Here is a 16,769-nt window from a genome sequence, read left to right as displayed (position 1 = left end):
CTTTTCCACAAGCGCCAGCAGGTGCTTGGCGAATACTTGGTAATCAGGCTAACTTTGGTGTTGTGGCAGGTCACGGTGATAATGTTCTCAACAAATGACCAAAGTAGTCGAGCTGGGGGGGGGGGGGTACGAAGTCGCAGGACTAGTGAAACCAAGCTTGGGTTTCTTGGGACTTGTGGGGCAGCATCAAGTCCTGCTGCCACACCCAGGGTCTGCCAGCGGCCACTTGATTGTATCAGGATTACTACACTCTTCAGCACCATCAAGTACACTTTGGTGTTGATTTTCAAGCCGACTTCAAAGACGTGAGGTGGCATGATGTGGCCTTCACTTGAAACCACCCCAAAGACCATAACCGTGGGTCGGTCATCCAATGCATTTAGCGGCACCCTCAAGCGTTGAACTGTCCAGATTTGCATTTTGAGGGTGCTGGCAATGCTCCTGTTGTCATAACTTGGATCGGTAGAAAGCATGAGTTGAACAGCCGCGCATCTCCAACCTCGCTCGTTGAACATTGTGTCATTTTCAAACATAATAAAAGGCTCTTATTGCTCTTGAGATTTGTACACAACTTTTTTTTTTTTTTTTTTTTTTTTTTTTGGACCAGTTTTCATCAAACGGAAATGGAATCATGTCGTCTTTTCTAGGGCAGCAATTTTATTCCATCCTGTATAATAAATAATTATGATTATTGATTTACACAGAATCATTTTCATTCAAATTTTTTTTTCATATTTGTCTCTCATCACTCAAAAAAGCATTTTATTTTACTTTGATTCTAATCAAATCTTGCTGGTTAATTAAAAATTTTTGTTGTTCTGTTTGATTCTTTCATAGTTTTCTATTTGTTAACTTTATTTTCACATTATTACTGACCATAACTCATCATTAGATCTATTCATGTGACAGTGTCAATTCAAGGCAGTTTCCTCATGCCATTGTGAATTCTTTAGATTTTGTTCATTAAAACCAAACAAAAACAAATTTTCTATTCATATCCTTGAATTCGCAATCCTTTCTGCAATACAATCATATTCGATACAGTTGTTTATCAGGTTTGTAGTCTGTTTTATTGCCATTGAATCATACACACATTTGGTGTCAATAAATCCGACATGCTCTTCTCTTGGTACTGACCTAAATTTGGTTTTGATGAATCTCTTCAGTTCAGGAATATTTTGGGGATTGTTTTGATAACTCCATACATAAAAAGGTTATGGTTCAGTGAGTGTGAAACCCATTTAGGGTCACATCTTTACTGATGAGACTAACATCAAAGTGTCTCTGCATATCATAACAATAGGAGAATAAAAAGTGGAACTTTGATTTACTTTCAGCAGCCTCATAACTCTTGCTTCTCCTATTTTGTCCTTTACTCCTCACATTTCATGAGTGATGTTTCTGTTTTCTGGGTCAGAATTTATCTATCTGACGCTTATCTTTGGCTAGTTTTTTTGATCTTGAAGTAGTAGGTTTATTTATTTTTAAGCTCCTTACATCAAGTGGCTTCATGCCTTTTCTGGAGCGATTTCCATTAAACAAAAAGTTCACATTAAAATCCAAATACTGGTATATAGAAATTCTAACAAGTAAAAAAAAAGGAATATCTCTGAGATCAGATGTTTTAAAAATTCAGTAGGTGTAGACTGAACATCTATGGTAAAGAACAACTAAATTGTGCGTCCAAATCCCTCGTTAAATTCGCTAATGTCTTCCTACACAAATAATTTTTTAAAAAAGCTGTTACATGTGGATTTTTAAAATTTATATTGGAAAAAGTGAGAACAAATGGACAAAATGGGAGAATTTTAATTTGTATTCAAAATGGTCGTGTTTTGTGATTTTTGTTCAGATAAATCTCGTGGGGAGCGGAGTAAAGAAGAGGCTGCAAAGAGGAGAAGCAAAGAAGATGGTGGAACAGACAAGAGTAAAACTTCTGCCGATAAAGAAAAAGATGCTACAGCAAAATCCAAATCTAAAGAAAGCCCAACGACACCTGAAGGAAGCAAAGACAAGAACAAAGAATCCAAAAAAGATGTTTTATCTTTTGATCGGATTAGGGTAACAAATACTTTTCTTTTTTTTTTTTTTCTTTAACTTTGTGCATCCTCTCTTTCTCCTTTTTTTTTTTTTTTTTTTTTTTTTTTTAACTTTGTGTCCTTCTCTCTTTCTCTCTCCTTTTTTTTCTCTCTCTCCACTTTCTCCTCCTCTCTCCTCTTACCTCAAGAATGGAAAGCATTGTATCTTGAAAAACATCTGATACAACTTGAATCTTACATACATAATCCATTAGTTTTTGTCTACTATTTGGTCCCAGTCTTTGATGACATTACTTGTAAATATGGAGCCTTAAAAGACCTGCACAAAATAGGAATTAAACCATATTCTTTTAGAATACAATATGAAAAAAAAACAAACCTAAGTCTTGCACATCAAGTTGATTTGTTATTTTCAACTAGTTAAATTATATAATAGGGATTGAGCCACTTGGTATCTAACATATATTTAGCAAAAATGGTAATTTTTTGTGCTTTTTCTAATATCTTTATTTTCCTAATCATAATAATTATTTCTGTAAAGTCTGATAAAGTTAGTGGATCATTGATACAATTCGGTAACTGAAACATGTGTAACTAAGCAGATAAAACAGTAATATATATATATATATATATATATATATATATATATATATAATTTAAAGGAGATTAGAATAATAGTCTAAAGAGCTAAGTGTATTTTAATGTAATAGTGAAATTACTAGTTTAATTAAAATACAGGAAATGCTCATTGTAATTTAGATATATAATAAGCTCGATAGTTAAATGTCCTAGAGCTAATTCAATATTAAGTAATGTGATTTATAATTTAAAAGTTTTAAAATTTTTTAAATTTAACAATCAAAATTTAATTAAATTAAAAATCAGTTTCATAAGAAGGAACAACAACAAAGTCAATTATCTGTACGATCGTTTCGGAAATCCGTGCTTTTTATTTGTGGTATACATGAAGTCACGTAGAATAATTATACATAGTTTTTTTGGTAAGCACGGTCTCCTCATCAGCAAATTTAGGAGGATTTCTATTGAATTGAAAAGTTTTGGTGTATTTTATTTTTGGTGTCTTTTCAATTCAATAGAAATCCTCCTAAATTTGCTGATGAGGAGACCGTGCTTACCAAAAAAACTATGTATAATTATTCTACGTGACTTCATGTATACCACAAATAAAAAGCACGGATTTCCGAAACGATCGTACAGATAATTGACTTTGTTGTTGTTCCTTCTTATGAAACTGATTTTTAATTTAATTAAATTTTGATTGTTAAATTTAAAAAATTTTAAAACTTTTAAATTATAAATCACATTACTTAATATATATATATATATATATATATATATATTATACCTCTTTATTTACCTTAAAGGGAAATTAAATTTTCATTTTGTTTTTCACATCTTCTATCAGGCTGAACGCGAGAGAGAGCGTATACGTCAAAGTCAAAGGCGATTGCGAGAGGAGCAACGTCTTCGAGAACTTGATCGTGAACGAGAAATCCAAAGAGATTTTCAGAGACGACAAAAAGATGAAGCTATGCGATTAGCAAAGAGTCTCAGGTAAATTAACATGCCCAAATTTTCGTATTTTTACAAGCAATTCTTTATATATTCGGATCATTGTTGTCTTTATGAGTATTATTTTTGCTTTCGGCTAATGTAACCTCCGACCTTCAGGTATGTCTTGTCAAGCACTGAAATCTTTGTCAAACACTGAGAATTTGCATGGAATTTTGAATGAAACACTTTATTTAATCTATGGGGGTAGTGTGCTCTTGTTCCATCAGCCATGACAGATTTTTCTTTTTGTTTTTTAATATAGAGATAATCCAGGACAAGAATCAAAATTACTTTGAATTTTGAAAGAAATTTTGAAGTATTTAAACTGTCAGATTAAAACTAGCTTTAAAATTCTTCGCAATTTCTCGCTCATTAAGATTGAATGTTTTGGAAGCTATGCAGTTATTTTATAGAGATTAAAATAAGATTACATTAACAGAATCAGGCCTATAACAATTTGGTCAGATTAATTTAATGACTAAATGATACTGTAAAAGTTGTAACATTCAAAATCCTATTTAAAAGTTATCAAAATAATAGTGATGGGACGATTCCGTGCTAAATTCCCAATTCCGATTCTTTATAAATCTCTAATTATTTAACTATAAAATTGTTATTTTTCCCAATTTTCGTAAAAACATATACTAAATATGCAGATATTTTCCTAAACTTCAAAATACACTTGTGGAGAGTGATCTATCGATTTAAGCTTCACTGGTAATTTAAAATCAATAAATATTTATTATTTTATCATTACTACCAGCAGTGGAAGTTTTTACTTTAAAAAAATAAAAATAATAAAAAAGACAATTAAAAGAATCGTTTTGGCATCAGAAAATAAGCATCAAATTTTCCAATTCCAATACCCCCAAATCTTCCGATTTTTCTGATTCCAATTCATCGTCTCAACGCTACAAAAAAATCTACAAGCACATCTTAAAATTTAGCAGCGATTAGAATTTTTATTCCTTTATTAATTCTAAGCATTTCACATTTTAAAATGATGTATTTGATGTTCTCAAAGTTTTCCCTCCAAGCAAAATCACAACTCTAGTTTAAAATGAGTAATAATTTTTACATACACTGTGATATGAATTTAATTAAATTTTAAAATAAAAATTCTAGCCGTTGCCAAATTTTTTTTTATTACTTTTCAACGTTTTGCATTTTAAAATGATGTCTTTTGTGTTGTTAAAGTATTTTCCCTTTTTTCTTTTTAAGTATGGAGCGAGCCAAATTAGAAAGAGTAAAATTGGAAAGCGAACGAATCAAGTTAGAACGAGAATATCTTGTACAGGAGAGAATACGTACAGAACAACGGCGTGAAGAAATTCTTCGGTAAGTATTTAAACGAGTGAAAATTTCTAGTAAATCAGCTCTAATGAAAATTATCAACAAATGTTTTGTACATGAAAATTGTTAACCAAAATCTGTCACTTTCAGTATCAGAACTGCGCTAATTTTTTTTTCCACCCTTATCGACTGGCCCAATCAAAAATTTGCTTGTTAATAAAAGCTGTTTTTTCTTATTAATCACAGAAAAATAAATACTATTGAATATTAACAGAAGCTGTACATTATTATGTTTAAAGAATTTTAAAAACAAAATTAATTTTTCAATTCCAATGAGACTGACAATAGCCCCAGTATACATGTTTGAACTAAAGTATAACACACATCTTGATGAAGGAAACTTTTCCCGAAATTCCATCTGACTATTCCGATGCAAGTGAGAACACACTGCAAGTATAAAATATAAGAAAAACAAATGCGTGCATATTGTATTGATAAAAGTGAATCTGCATAACTTATTCCACCATTGTTTTAATTTGCTTCGGTTTGTGTCTACACCTCTGCATTTTTTTATTTTTTACTCACATTCACACCTAACAAGGCATATCGGCACTTGGATTTGGGACCATGCCTAGAAAAGATTAAAATGTTTGTTTACGGTACATTTAAACTTCTGCATATCAGTACAGCCAGGGAAGCAGGTAGAAGGTAGCAAGAATGGAATTCCAAAGTCTAGCTGTTCGAGGGAAGAAACTATTAGAATAGAAAGCTTTTTGGTATTTAAGGACCTCAACAGTAAAGATGTGAGATTTTATTGCTAAGCGGGTTTGTTGGGGATGTGTACGCCGAGGGGGGCACAAGTGCAACGAGTTCATCAGAGCACATTCCATTAAAATATTTGTAGAACAGGCACAGAGATGCAACATTGTGGCGATAGGACAGGGATCGCAGCTTAGTTGACAAAATGGGATCTATCAGATTGCAAACTCATTTGGACCCTATCCAAGAGGGAGAGGCTAGTGATAGATGCACCAGCATAGCAACAATACTCCATGCATGGGCAAATGGTGGCCTTGTAAAGGTACAGGATACTCTCAGGCGTGAGTAGTCTTCTAGCTCGATAGAGGGAACCTACTTTCTTTGCAGCAGCATTTGCAATGTATTTGTTCCAGTTCATATTGTCTGTGAATGTTAGGCCGAGGAGTTTGAAGGAAGAATTCTCAGGTAGTGTTATTTGTCATGGATATTGGTGCTTGGAGAGGCTTCTTGTAATTGTTAAAGGAGAGCAGCTTAATCTTACTAGCATTAAATGTTACCATCCATTTGCGGCCCCATTCTACTATGGTCCGGAAATCATTTTCTAACGATTCTGCCATTGTCTTAGATTTATGTACAGCCGTTCTTCCCTCATGCATATTATAAAGCGTATCATCAGCAAATATACCCATCTCCAACACAATATTATCAGGGAGGTTGTTTATGAATATCAGGAATAATAGTGATCCAAAGATCAACTCCTGAGGCACTCCTGCATTAATGTTATGCTGCTTGGATGTACGTCCATCAATGACAACCTGGATGGTCCTATTGTATTGCTTTCTAGAAATTTCCTTTATATACACTGTAGACAATGTTTCAAGAAAACTACATTAACCTCTTTTTTTAATTTTTTTGTAATATATACACTAATACTGTTGAAAAGGGTGTTAACTGGCAAGCATTTCTGTATTGTTCCCTTATATAATCCTGTAAGGAAATTAACATAACTCCTTTTCAACAACACCGTGATGGACAAATCTCAAATCCAATTTTCTCTTAGCTTTCAAAAATTCAAAAGGAGTTGTGAATGCCACCGATAAAAAAAAAAAATAAATAAAAAAATAATCTAATTACAACCACAAGTTTCTTTGGTCCCCCGACAAAGAAGGGATTGGATTCACTCCCATTTGTCCATCTGTCTGTAATCTTCTCAGTTATCACACCTTGGATTTTTATTTTTTTTCACAAACATTAGTCATGATGAAAGTAAATTTTTTACTCATAGAGGGGAACCCCCACATACTTGTTTCTACTGAAAATTGAGTGCCCAACATGTGAAACGGTCCACACTCTTCAAAGCTTGTAACGTTTCATTTTTATTTATTTATTTTTTTTTTTTTTCAGATAACATTTAATCCTCCTTTATATTTTGGATCCTACCTTATTTTACTGGTCTATAAATCGAAAAATTGTTGCAGCAGAAATAAAAAAAATAGTTTTCTTTTTATAAATATAAATAGCTTACAATTTATTGCAAGTAGAATGTTGATAATCTTTGGTTTACATGAATGTCTTACAGATTAAAGTAAAAGTAAAATTGTTTACAATTTGTATTTTGTAATTTGGCATTTGTAAATAAAACCCCAAATTAACATTTTATTTTTATCATTATTCTGTTGAATTCAAAATGTTATTTTCTTTTGCACAACAATCGACACCGTTTTGATTCTTTTCTCCTTCAGAAAAACAAATTTATGAAATGTAAAAACTTCTCTTTCAGTTTTGAAGAACAGAAGAGACGAGCAGTAAAGAGATCTTACGAACGAAGCAACGTACAAAATGAAGACGGATATTGGAATGAACCGAAGAGAGCAGCCATGAATACTCCTTCTTCAAATAGATTCGAACATGGATTCACAAATGAATCTCGGTACGTCTTTTTGCCAAACGTTCTTGATTAGCAGGGCTCCTCGCCATTTCCTGTGTTGTGTAAAAAAAAGAAAAAAGGGTAACATAACTTGTATTCCTCTCTTTTTTCCCCTTCACCATTTCCCCTCGCGCACACATATAACTCAAGTCAGTACAAGAGAAATAAGTTGGTGAAAACAATGCTTTGTGGATGTTTGTTGTGTATTTTTCAAGTTTTGCTGGACATACAGACATTTACCCTTTATATAATAGTAATTTTCCTACATCTCATTCTCTTTGAAAAGTGTAAAAGCTGGGACATTCAGCATGCTAAGTAAGTAGGCAAGGGATTTTAAAAATCCTTTTGTACATTAATTTTAATGGCAGAATAGAGAACACAACAGATCCTGAGGTTTGAACGAGAAAAACAGTAATTCCTAGATGTGAGAGGCATATTTTTATTGAGCAGTTAACATTGATCTGCACAGTCCTGGATATGACCTAAAACTATATCCGATGGTGAGGCCCCAGCTTGTGGGCCTTGGAGTGTGGAGCCACCCTTTAATTGTCATTGCTCTCAGGTCCACTCTGACCCGGAGTACCTGTTAGGGTCCCAACTATGGGTTAAATAGAATCCAACTTAAAAAAAACAAATATACTCCATTAAAAAATCGTTCCTCAAAATAATTAGATTCGGCATTAAATAACCTGAAAAAGGTTGATATGCTGTAAAACAAAAACAACCAACCAACATTGATCTGCCAAAGTAGAAACTTAATAAAGATTTGGATAAAATTGAGTAACTTTAAGGCAAGAATAGGAACTTCTTTAAAGATTATAATAAATTATTTTTTTAAATCAAATTTGATGCTAATTTTTTTTTTTTTTTTCCTCAAATAAATGAAAACAATATAAACCAAATATTTCCTGCCTTTTTTAGAATGTTGTGGACATTGTTCTTTCTTTTCTATTTTTCTTTTTCTTGTTGAGCTATAACCGTGATAGCCAATCTCCTGAGATCAATGGAGATGGTTAATAATGTCTAGATTTTATGTAGCCTTGAAGAGAAGGGAGATGAACCGAATAAGAATTGGACATGCAAAACTAACCCGTTCTTACTTAATCAAAGCGGAGGAAGCTCCATACTACACACTCTGCAACCAACAAATAACCATAAAACATCTACTGACAGTGTAGGAGATATAAACACATCCAGAAGAGATATTTTCAAGCAGAAAGTATTAGAAAAGTATTCCAGGAAGTGGAGCCTCAGCAGATTTTAAAATATCTAAAAGAAACAAATTTATTTACTCTTGTAAAATAATCTAATAACATTCTATTCTAGAAAAACAATCTCCCCACATTTGAAACCAAACTTTTTCGAAAAATTTAAAGCATCTTGCTTCTGAGAATAAACTTTAAGAAATTTAGAACTTCCTATGTCAATAAAACTTTTCTTAGCATTAAAATGACCCCTAGATGTTGAAATGCCATTAAACAAACACACTCATTCACTCTAGATTTTGTGTAGATAGCATGCTGGTGATCCGTATATGGGTAAAAGTACAAATATTTCTATATTGAAAACCCCTTATACATGCAAAACCAGCAATTCTATGGTTATGTGCAGACGGACAAACTTGTTCTTTATTTACTTAACCACTTGCTGACCTCCTTGATCAAATGCTGGACAACCTTCTCTCTAATGATTCATTTCTAGTATATTTTATCTGTCCCCATTGGGGAATGTGGAAACCCCATCTAATTTCAAGCACCCTCACTTGGACTTTTATTCTTATTTCCCTGTGTCTGTCGTGATAAAAATTTAATATATACTGTAAACTGTTGGAGACAACAAAAAAACTTAATATTAAATATGTCTTTACCAACATCTACTTAAATTTTTGTCATCTCCATTTGGGGAAACTCTCGGGTATGTCAAGGGTATTACTTGCTTTATTTTCTAACGCTGCTTCTTTTTTTCCTTTTTATCTCAGATTTAATGAATTTGAACCACGAGATTATGAAAGAAGAGTTGAACGTTATGATCGTCGAGATGCTCGATCGATTGACAATACTGCTGTTACAAGATTTGACGAGCGTAAAGATAGAGATCTTGCTCGGAGAGACATTGTCTCTGCTAGAGATGATCGCTTTGATAGGTAACACTTTTTGCTTTTTCAATACTTTTCTCTTTTTAAACATTTTCTAATGTAACCAGTATTGAATAGTCGACCAAAAATTGACTCTCTTTTTTTTTTTTTTTTTTTAATGAAAAAATAACATTGTTTTTACTTTTAACCAAACCACCTGTTCCAAGTCTTGCAAAAGTGTCTAAAAAAATTATTTACTAAACAAACGAACAGAAAATTGAATGATTCTTGAGATAAGTCCTTAATTTTAAAATACAAATCTAATTTTGTGTAAGGAGTTGTTTGAAGGCTATGACAATACAGTTTTGTAGAAAACAAGGTAAAAAGAATAATTGAAAATCATTGAAAGATTTCAATGATTTTCAATTAGAAATTATTTATTCATCAACATAATGTGTCAAGAAAGGATTGTATTGTGATGTTATTCTCTTTGAATTTTCGAGGTATACTTCATCTTCAGAAAAAGAAATATACAAATGGGTAGGTCGATTTTAAAAAAAAAAAAAAAAAATTTTTTTAATGTGAAATCGAGTGATATAGATATAAGTATGTATAATATTAATGCAGTTGTGCCTCAGTGCTCTATCTTTAAACCATTATTTTTTATATTTATAAACGACATCCCTGATAAATTTGTGTCCAAGATAGGTATACTGATGACACTACACTCTATTATAGATATGCGCAAAAAACGAATGTACACATATTCATGGTAATTGCAGAAACTCCAGAAAATGACCTGCAGTGTGTGCAATAGAATTTGGCCGTAATAAGGATTGTATCGTGATGTTAACCTCTTTGAATTTTCGCGGTATACTTCATCTTCAGAAGAAGAAAAAGAAATATATATGTACAACCACTCAATGGAGGCATGTTTAGACATGGTTCCATTGAGTGGTTGTACATATTTTTTAATCTTTTAAGATTGCATTGCTATATCCTTTAAACACAACTTGTTACAAACTATGCACAATGCTTCAAGCAAATTACAACATCCTCCTAATTTTAATTTTATATAGATTTGTTATTGTAGAAAAAAGTAATATTTCAAATTTTTGTTGAAACAAACTATCTTTTAATTTTATAGACTTTGACCACTTTAAATATTTACATGAGATAAGAAGATAACTAACAGTGTTTAGATGTGAACGTAGTATGCGTGCGATCACTACACAGGTCATAATCGTCTGATCATTGATTTAAAGTCTTTACTTGATTCAGACACCAGTCACAGTGTCAATGTAGTTTTGGTGACATTGGTTGTTTTGATTTAGTTGAGTCTAGAATTTTCATTTGCAAGTCAGTTGTTCAGTAAAAGAAAACGAGTATTATTGTAACCTCCAGAAAATAAGCCTTGTTTATATCATAAACATGCAACCACCTAGTGTATGTTTACATAATGTGCTTGTCTATAGAGTTAGAATAGTGAATTTTAAGGTTTAAAATTAAATCGTTAAGTTTTTCCAATAAACTTCATGTGAAAGCTACATGTCCTGTCAGAGATGAGAAGTGGCGAGTCTGACATGGAAAATATGCAGAGGTTATCTTTTTCTTTTCACTGAATCGGCAAAGAGAGCAGTTAGGTTTTCCATTAGAAGCTTTCTCTTCAGTAACGGCTGGAGGGATTATGTTATGAGCATACACATATATTATCAAGAAAAAATAAAATCCTTAAGAGATTTTTAAAACTCTAATGCATTTGTTTCTTTATTAATAATTTTAATCAGTCTATTTGGTATAATGGGTCAGGAAACCAGGGTTCAATCCTGGGTCAAGTCCTACCAAAGAATTAATAACTAGTATTTCATGCTCCCTTGCTAAAGACTCAGCATTATATGGTTAGGATCAATGCCAAGTAGATTAATACTAGGAATGAAGTGGTATCTTCTCTGACATCTGTGTACTAATGAAAAGGGAACATTCATGCCACCCTCAACTATAGTCAGTTACTTAGAAGACGTCTACAAGAACAGCAAATGAAAAATGGAGACCTTAGCTGCCACATCACCACTGTGAGTACAAAAATCTGACCAGTGGATTTTTTTTTTTTTTTTTTTTTTCAATGAATTGGACATACTGTAAGGATTTAAGAATGTCTCCTACTATGTTATATAACTCCAGGCTAAATTTCAATTTTTTGGGGTTTTTTTTTTGTTCCCCCCCCCCCCCCTGACAAGAGTTAAACGCAAGACGTTTTTTTTTTTTTTTTTTTTTTTTTCTAAATAGAAGCACTAGATTGGAACAAAATTAAAATTGCCACAGTCTAGAAGGATTTTTTCATTTACCGAGGACAGAAAAGATGAAATGTAGTATCAGAACAGATACTATACTTCACTCCTAACCAAAACACCAAAATGCTTCTTTGTTATCAAAATTACTTTTCTACACTCAATAACAAATCTGCGTAAGTGAAATTGTAATCATTTTCATTGTAGTTACTGCGGATTGCAAACTTAAAAAGCATAAAACACATCAAATTGAAATCTCTATAGCAAAAATACATTTTGTGTGTGTATGGTTTTTTTTAATCTTAATAAAACAATCAAATGATCTTGATCAGTATTTTTTTTTTTATTCTAGGAGAGATGTTGGTCTGAGTCGAGATCGCAGCAATGAACGAAATCATGATCGTAGAGAGTTAGGATCAGATAGAGGAAGAGATTCAGACCGAAGAAACATTTCGGCACACGACAGACTAGGACGAGTCAGAAATTCACCTGGTAAGAAAAAAAGTTTCTAATAAAAAAAATTGTTTCTAAATTTTTTAGATGAGGATTGTTAATTTGGATTATTTGGACTGCTGTTCCTGCAACCTCCAACCTTCTCAGGTGTATCTTGTTAAACTCTGGAACCTATATGGAATTTTAAATGGAGTCCTTTATTTAATCCATGTGGCTGGTATGCTCTCGTTCCAGCAGCCATGGTCTTAAGTAATTCGCAATTGTATTTTTAATATTGTATGCGTTGAGGATTGAATCTTAAACTTCCAGAAAAAATGTCACTGACAACTGAATTTTACCTAGCAATTTATCTATTATGCTGAATAATTCAGATAATCTATAAAAAAAAAAAAAATTGTTCAACTTGTATAAAAGTTAGATTCTTCTAGTTTTTACTAACCTGGTTATCCGTGATGCACAGAGGCATGGACAACAAAATAGAACATTTAGAAAGTGTGAGACATCTTTTAAAAGTTCTTTCTCTCTTCTCTTTCACTCTTTTTTCTTCCTCTTTTCTTCCTCTCTTCTCTTTTCTTCCTCTCTTCTCTTTCCCCCTTCTCTTTCCCCCTTCTTTCCCCCTTCTCTTTCCCCCTTCTTTCCCCCTTTTCTTTACCACTCTATCGCACCTTTTCTAGCTTTCTTTGGCAACTGGAAAAAATTGTTGATTGATTATTGCATAACATTTAAAAAAAAAAAAAAAAAAAAAAAAGTCACTCTAAATGTCTACAACCCTCGCCCTCAATACACACACATTAATTTTGTTTCTATTACCCCCTCTTCCCCCTTGCAAAGCAATAAATATTAATTTTGTTCTTTTTAAGATAAGATAATCTCTAATATTCTGCTTGTTCATTCCTTAGTTAGTTCATGAAAAAAAAAAGGCGAAATACAATTTTTTAAGGCCAAACTGCTTTAAAAAAAAAAAAATCTAAATTCACTAACTTTGGCCTTTAAAAAGGCTAATCTGGTAACCCTGGACAAGAATGTGAGAGTGAGCTCCCTTTGTAGCCTAGTTTTTGAATATCATAATATATGATCATGTTTGTGATAAAGGAACTCTGATTTTGACGTGCAGCAATTCAAAGAAAGAAGTTGATGAAATGTTATATAAAAAGGGAACATTTCAAAGAAACGACAAAAATGAATACTGTCTGCTAAGAGGTGCCGGAATGAATAATTAAATTAAAGATTGTCCTATACAATGTGATTTTATTGGTATTGAACTATGTAGCACAATATTAATTTCTGGGTGTTTATTTGTACTTATTAATTTATCTTCTTTGGATGAGTTTTATATTTAAAATACAATGGACACTATTTTCTATAGACATGTTAAGCTCATATTTGCTTTATGTTATTAATTTTTTGTGCTATCCAGAAAAATATCAGCTTTATCGAAACATTTGTTGATTTAAAAATATTTCTTATTCTGTGGAATTTCCACAGGTCCTGCTAGTTATATAATATTACTGTTTACTACATAATTTTTCTGAAGAATTCATCAACTTTTCTCTTGTTGGAATCCTCTTTCTCGCCTCAAAAAATCCTTTAAAATTATCACCATTACAGGTTTTCGAAGGTGCTGAAAACAAAAATGTTTAAAATTCCAGGATACAATTAGTTTCCAAGATATAAAGAAATTATCGTTCAAAAACTGGGGAATCACTTTTGTATATTAATTTAACGTAAAATGAGCGCCCAGTTTATGGCAACCTTTTAAAGAGTTTTGTTTTTTTGTTTTTTTTTAGGGGTGGTGTTTGTGGTCTGGTAGACCAACACAAAATCTACCTTTAAAAAAAACTTTTTTTCTATAGGCTTTTGGGTGTGCTGAAAACTAATATCGCATTTAAATTTTCCACAAATAAGTATTTTTCCAGACATTTGGCAAAAATATATGCACGCTTGCACGTACAACAATGGCTACCACTTATAATAAAGAATTACATTGCTTAATACCTGGAAAAATTCATTTTCAGCACACCCGAAAACCTATAGAAAATAAGGTTTTTAAGGTAGGTTTGTGTTGGTTTACCAGGCCACAATTACCAAATAAACACCACCCCTAAAAAAAAAAATAAACAAAATAGCTATAGATGGCTATAAAGTGGCCGTTCATTTTACATGAAATTAATAAGTGCCGCAAACTTTATAAGTGACTGGGTATCACCTATGAATTTTATGTTCTCTTGACACTTCCTCCTCTTCGGAGGAAGCTGGTTTAACCTGTCTAGAGTAAATGCCACACAATAACAACATAGTGGGTGTTCCCATTATGATGGCCATACCAATATTAATAAAGATTTTTCTACTTATTACCAAAATCCTGACTTTTTGGAATTATTCTACTTTCCTCTCCATTTTGTGTCATGATTCCATGTGTGCGTGTACAGCGTTATCGCATCGACACACCAGTTGCTATTAAGGTCATCAAAGTTAAGCAATAATGAGCCTGGCTTGTAATTGAGTGACCATTTGGTAAGGCCAGAAGCTTGGAAAGGTTTGGGCACCATCAAGCTATTCTTTTGCAGCTCCCTCACAACCCCAGAGAATTAAGTATTTTTTTTTTCTTTCTTTTTAGCAATTTTCATGTCTTCAAAAAATCAATTTCACCATTGTTTATATTGTTTTTGTCTTCATCTGTTTTTCTTTCTTTTCTCTTCCCTCTGTCTCTTCTCTTTACTTATTCGTTTATCATTTGTAAGATCTCCAATGTGGAAATTTTTTTCCATATGTAAAAAAAAAAAGAAAAAAGTTTCTCATAAATTAACCCTTCTCTTAATAAAGATGACTAAAAGATCTTATATATCGTTCATACATGTATACTTTTTTTTTTTTCTATTCTAGCTGTTTCACAACCACCACCTCCTACTTCGGACCACCGACCTCATTGGGGTTCAGGTTACGTGGGTGGTAGTGGCGGTGGGTCTGGCTCAGGCAGCATGGTACAGAACATGGGACACAACCTTACATATGTCAATCCAAATGCACAATCGTCCAACATGGTGGGTGGCGGAAACAGTATGGGTGACCGCATGCAAGAACCTCGTTTTGATGCGTACATGCAACGCTATTGAGACACGTGTCAACCTTCCATCTTCCTCCTCCCTTCTCATTCTGTTGTCGTTTGTAAAGACGTTACCCCTCCACCCCCCCTGCCAAATTCATTGTCTTTTAATCATTTTGTCAACTTCATTTGTTCTTGTGAATATGAAAAATATGAAAGTCAAGAGATGATTCATCCAAATCAATTTGTAAAAAAATAAAAAAGATTAAAATAGAAAATCTAGAATCTATATTTTTTTTTAATTTTTTTTTTTTTATATTGAAAACATTTTTACATTTTTATTTATTTCTTATGCTTTACCACTCATCTCCAGAAGAATGAAATACACTTTCAAATCTGTTTTTATTTTTAATCTTATCAAAGAGTATTTGAAATTGATTCAAATTGAGAATTTTGATTCAAGAATTTACTTTATACAAGAAAGGTGCCAATAAAGTATTTGACTTGTGAGATTTTGAGAGATCCATTGCCATTTTAATTTGAGTGTGGGTGGGGGGGATCATCTTATCCAACTTCTGTGAACATATCTGCTTCAAAGTTTAAATAAAAAAAGTTTAATTAAATCTTTTTTTTGTTTGTATTTTTTTATTCATTGGCATAAACCCAGAACTCACTTGGGCAGGCAGTTACACACACACACACGTATGTATATATGTGCACATTTTATATATTGGGATTATTAATTGGAATCGTAAAAATTGAAACTTTTGGGGTATCTGAATAAAAAAAAAATGCCTATTTAAAACGTAATTACCAGTGTCGACACTAATGATAAAGCGATAAATATCGATTTTAAAACTACCAATAAAATTCAAATTTGTTATTCAACTTCACAAGTGTACTTTTCTACATGTGCATCATGGGTTTTATGTTAATCTGAAAAATAATGGACAAAAACGAGGATACTAAAAAGAGCTCTTGGTCGGTTTCAATAAAAAGCAGAGCAATGTTGCTAGCTGGTTTGGCTGCCCCATACCCAACATTACAATCTTCAATGGAAGAAAATAAAAAAAGGCTAAGTATATAGAGATTTTAAAAGAATTAGAATTGGGAATTTAAAAGAAAATCTGTAATTATATCAAAATCAGGAAAATATTAGAATTTATACATTATTAATGCACACATGTGTGTTTATATATGTGTGTGTGTGTGTGTGTTATAATATTAAATATAAGATGAGGAATAAAAGTTATATTTAACTTTATTATATCATCAGAACAATAAGAAAAAGTTCAGAGGAAAATTAAGAAAAAAAAAC

General features: G+C 32.2%; 1 protein-coding gene across 2 annotated transcripts in view; it reads left to right on the top strand.

Annotated features, from left to right (window-relative positions):
• Positions 1-16,074, top strand: part of LOC145259949 (uncharacterized) — a 95,724-nt gene extending 79,650 nt beyond the window's left edge. For both annotated transcript variants that reach the window (XM_080117925.1, XM_080117924.1), the window contains exons 15-21: positions 1,853-2,061; positions 3,466-3,614; positions 4,836-4,952; positions 7,447-7,596; positions 9,572-9,736; positions 12,308-12,447; positions 15,292-16,074. In XM_080117925.1, the coding sequence (XP_079974051.1) occupies positions 1,853-2,061; positions 3,466-3,614; positions 4,836-4,952; positions 7,447-7,596; positions 9,572-9,736; positions 12,308-12,447; positions 15,292-15,521 (1,160 nt within the window). In that variant the 3' untranslated portion in view covers positions 15,522-16,074. The remainder of the gene's footprint in view (positions 1-1,852; positions 2,062-3,465; positions 3,615-4,835; positions 4,953-7,446; positions 7,597-9,571; positions 9,737-12,307; positions 12,448-15,291) is intronic.
• The last annotated feature ends 695 nt before the right edge of the window (positions 16,075-16,769 follow it).

This window comes from Euprymna scolopes, chromosome 35 (genome assembly GCF_053919585.1).
Source record: "Euprymna scolopes isolate OS-2025 chromosome 35, ASM5391958v1, whole genome shotgun sequence".
NCBI classification, from domain to species: domain Eukaryota; kingdom Metazoa; phylum Mollusca; class Cephalopoda; order Sepiida; family Sepiolidae; genus Euprymna; species Euprymna scolopes.
This window is presented reverse-complemented; position numbering and strand designations above follow the sequence as displayed.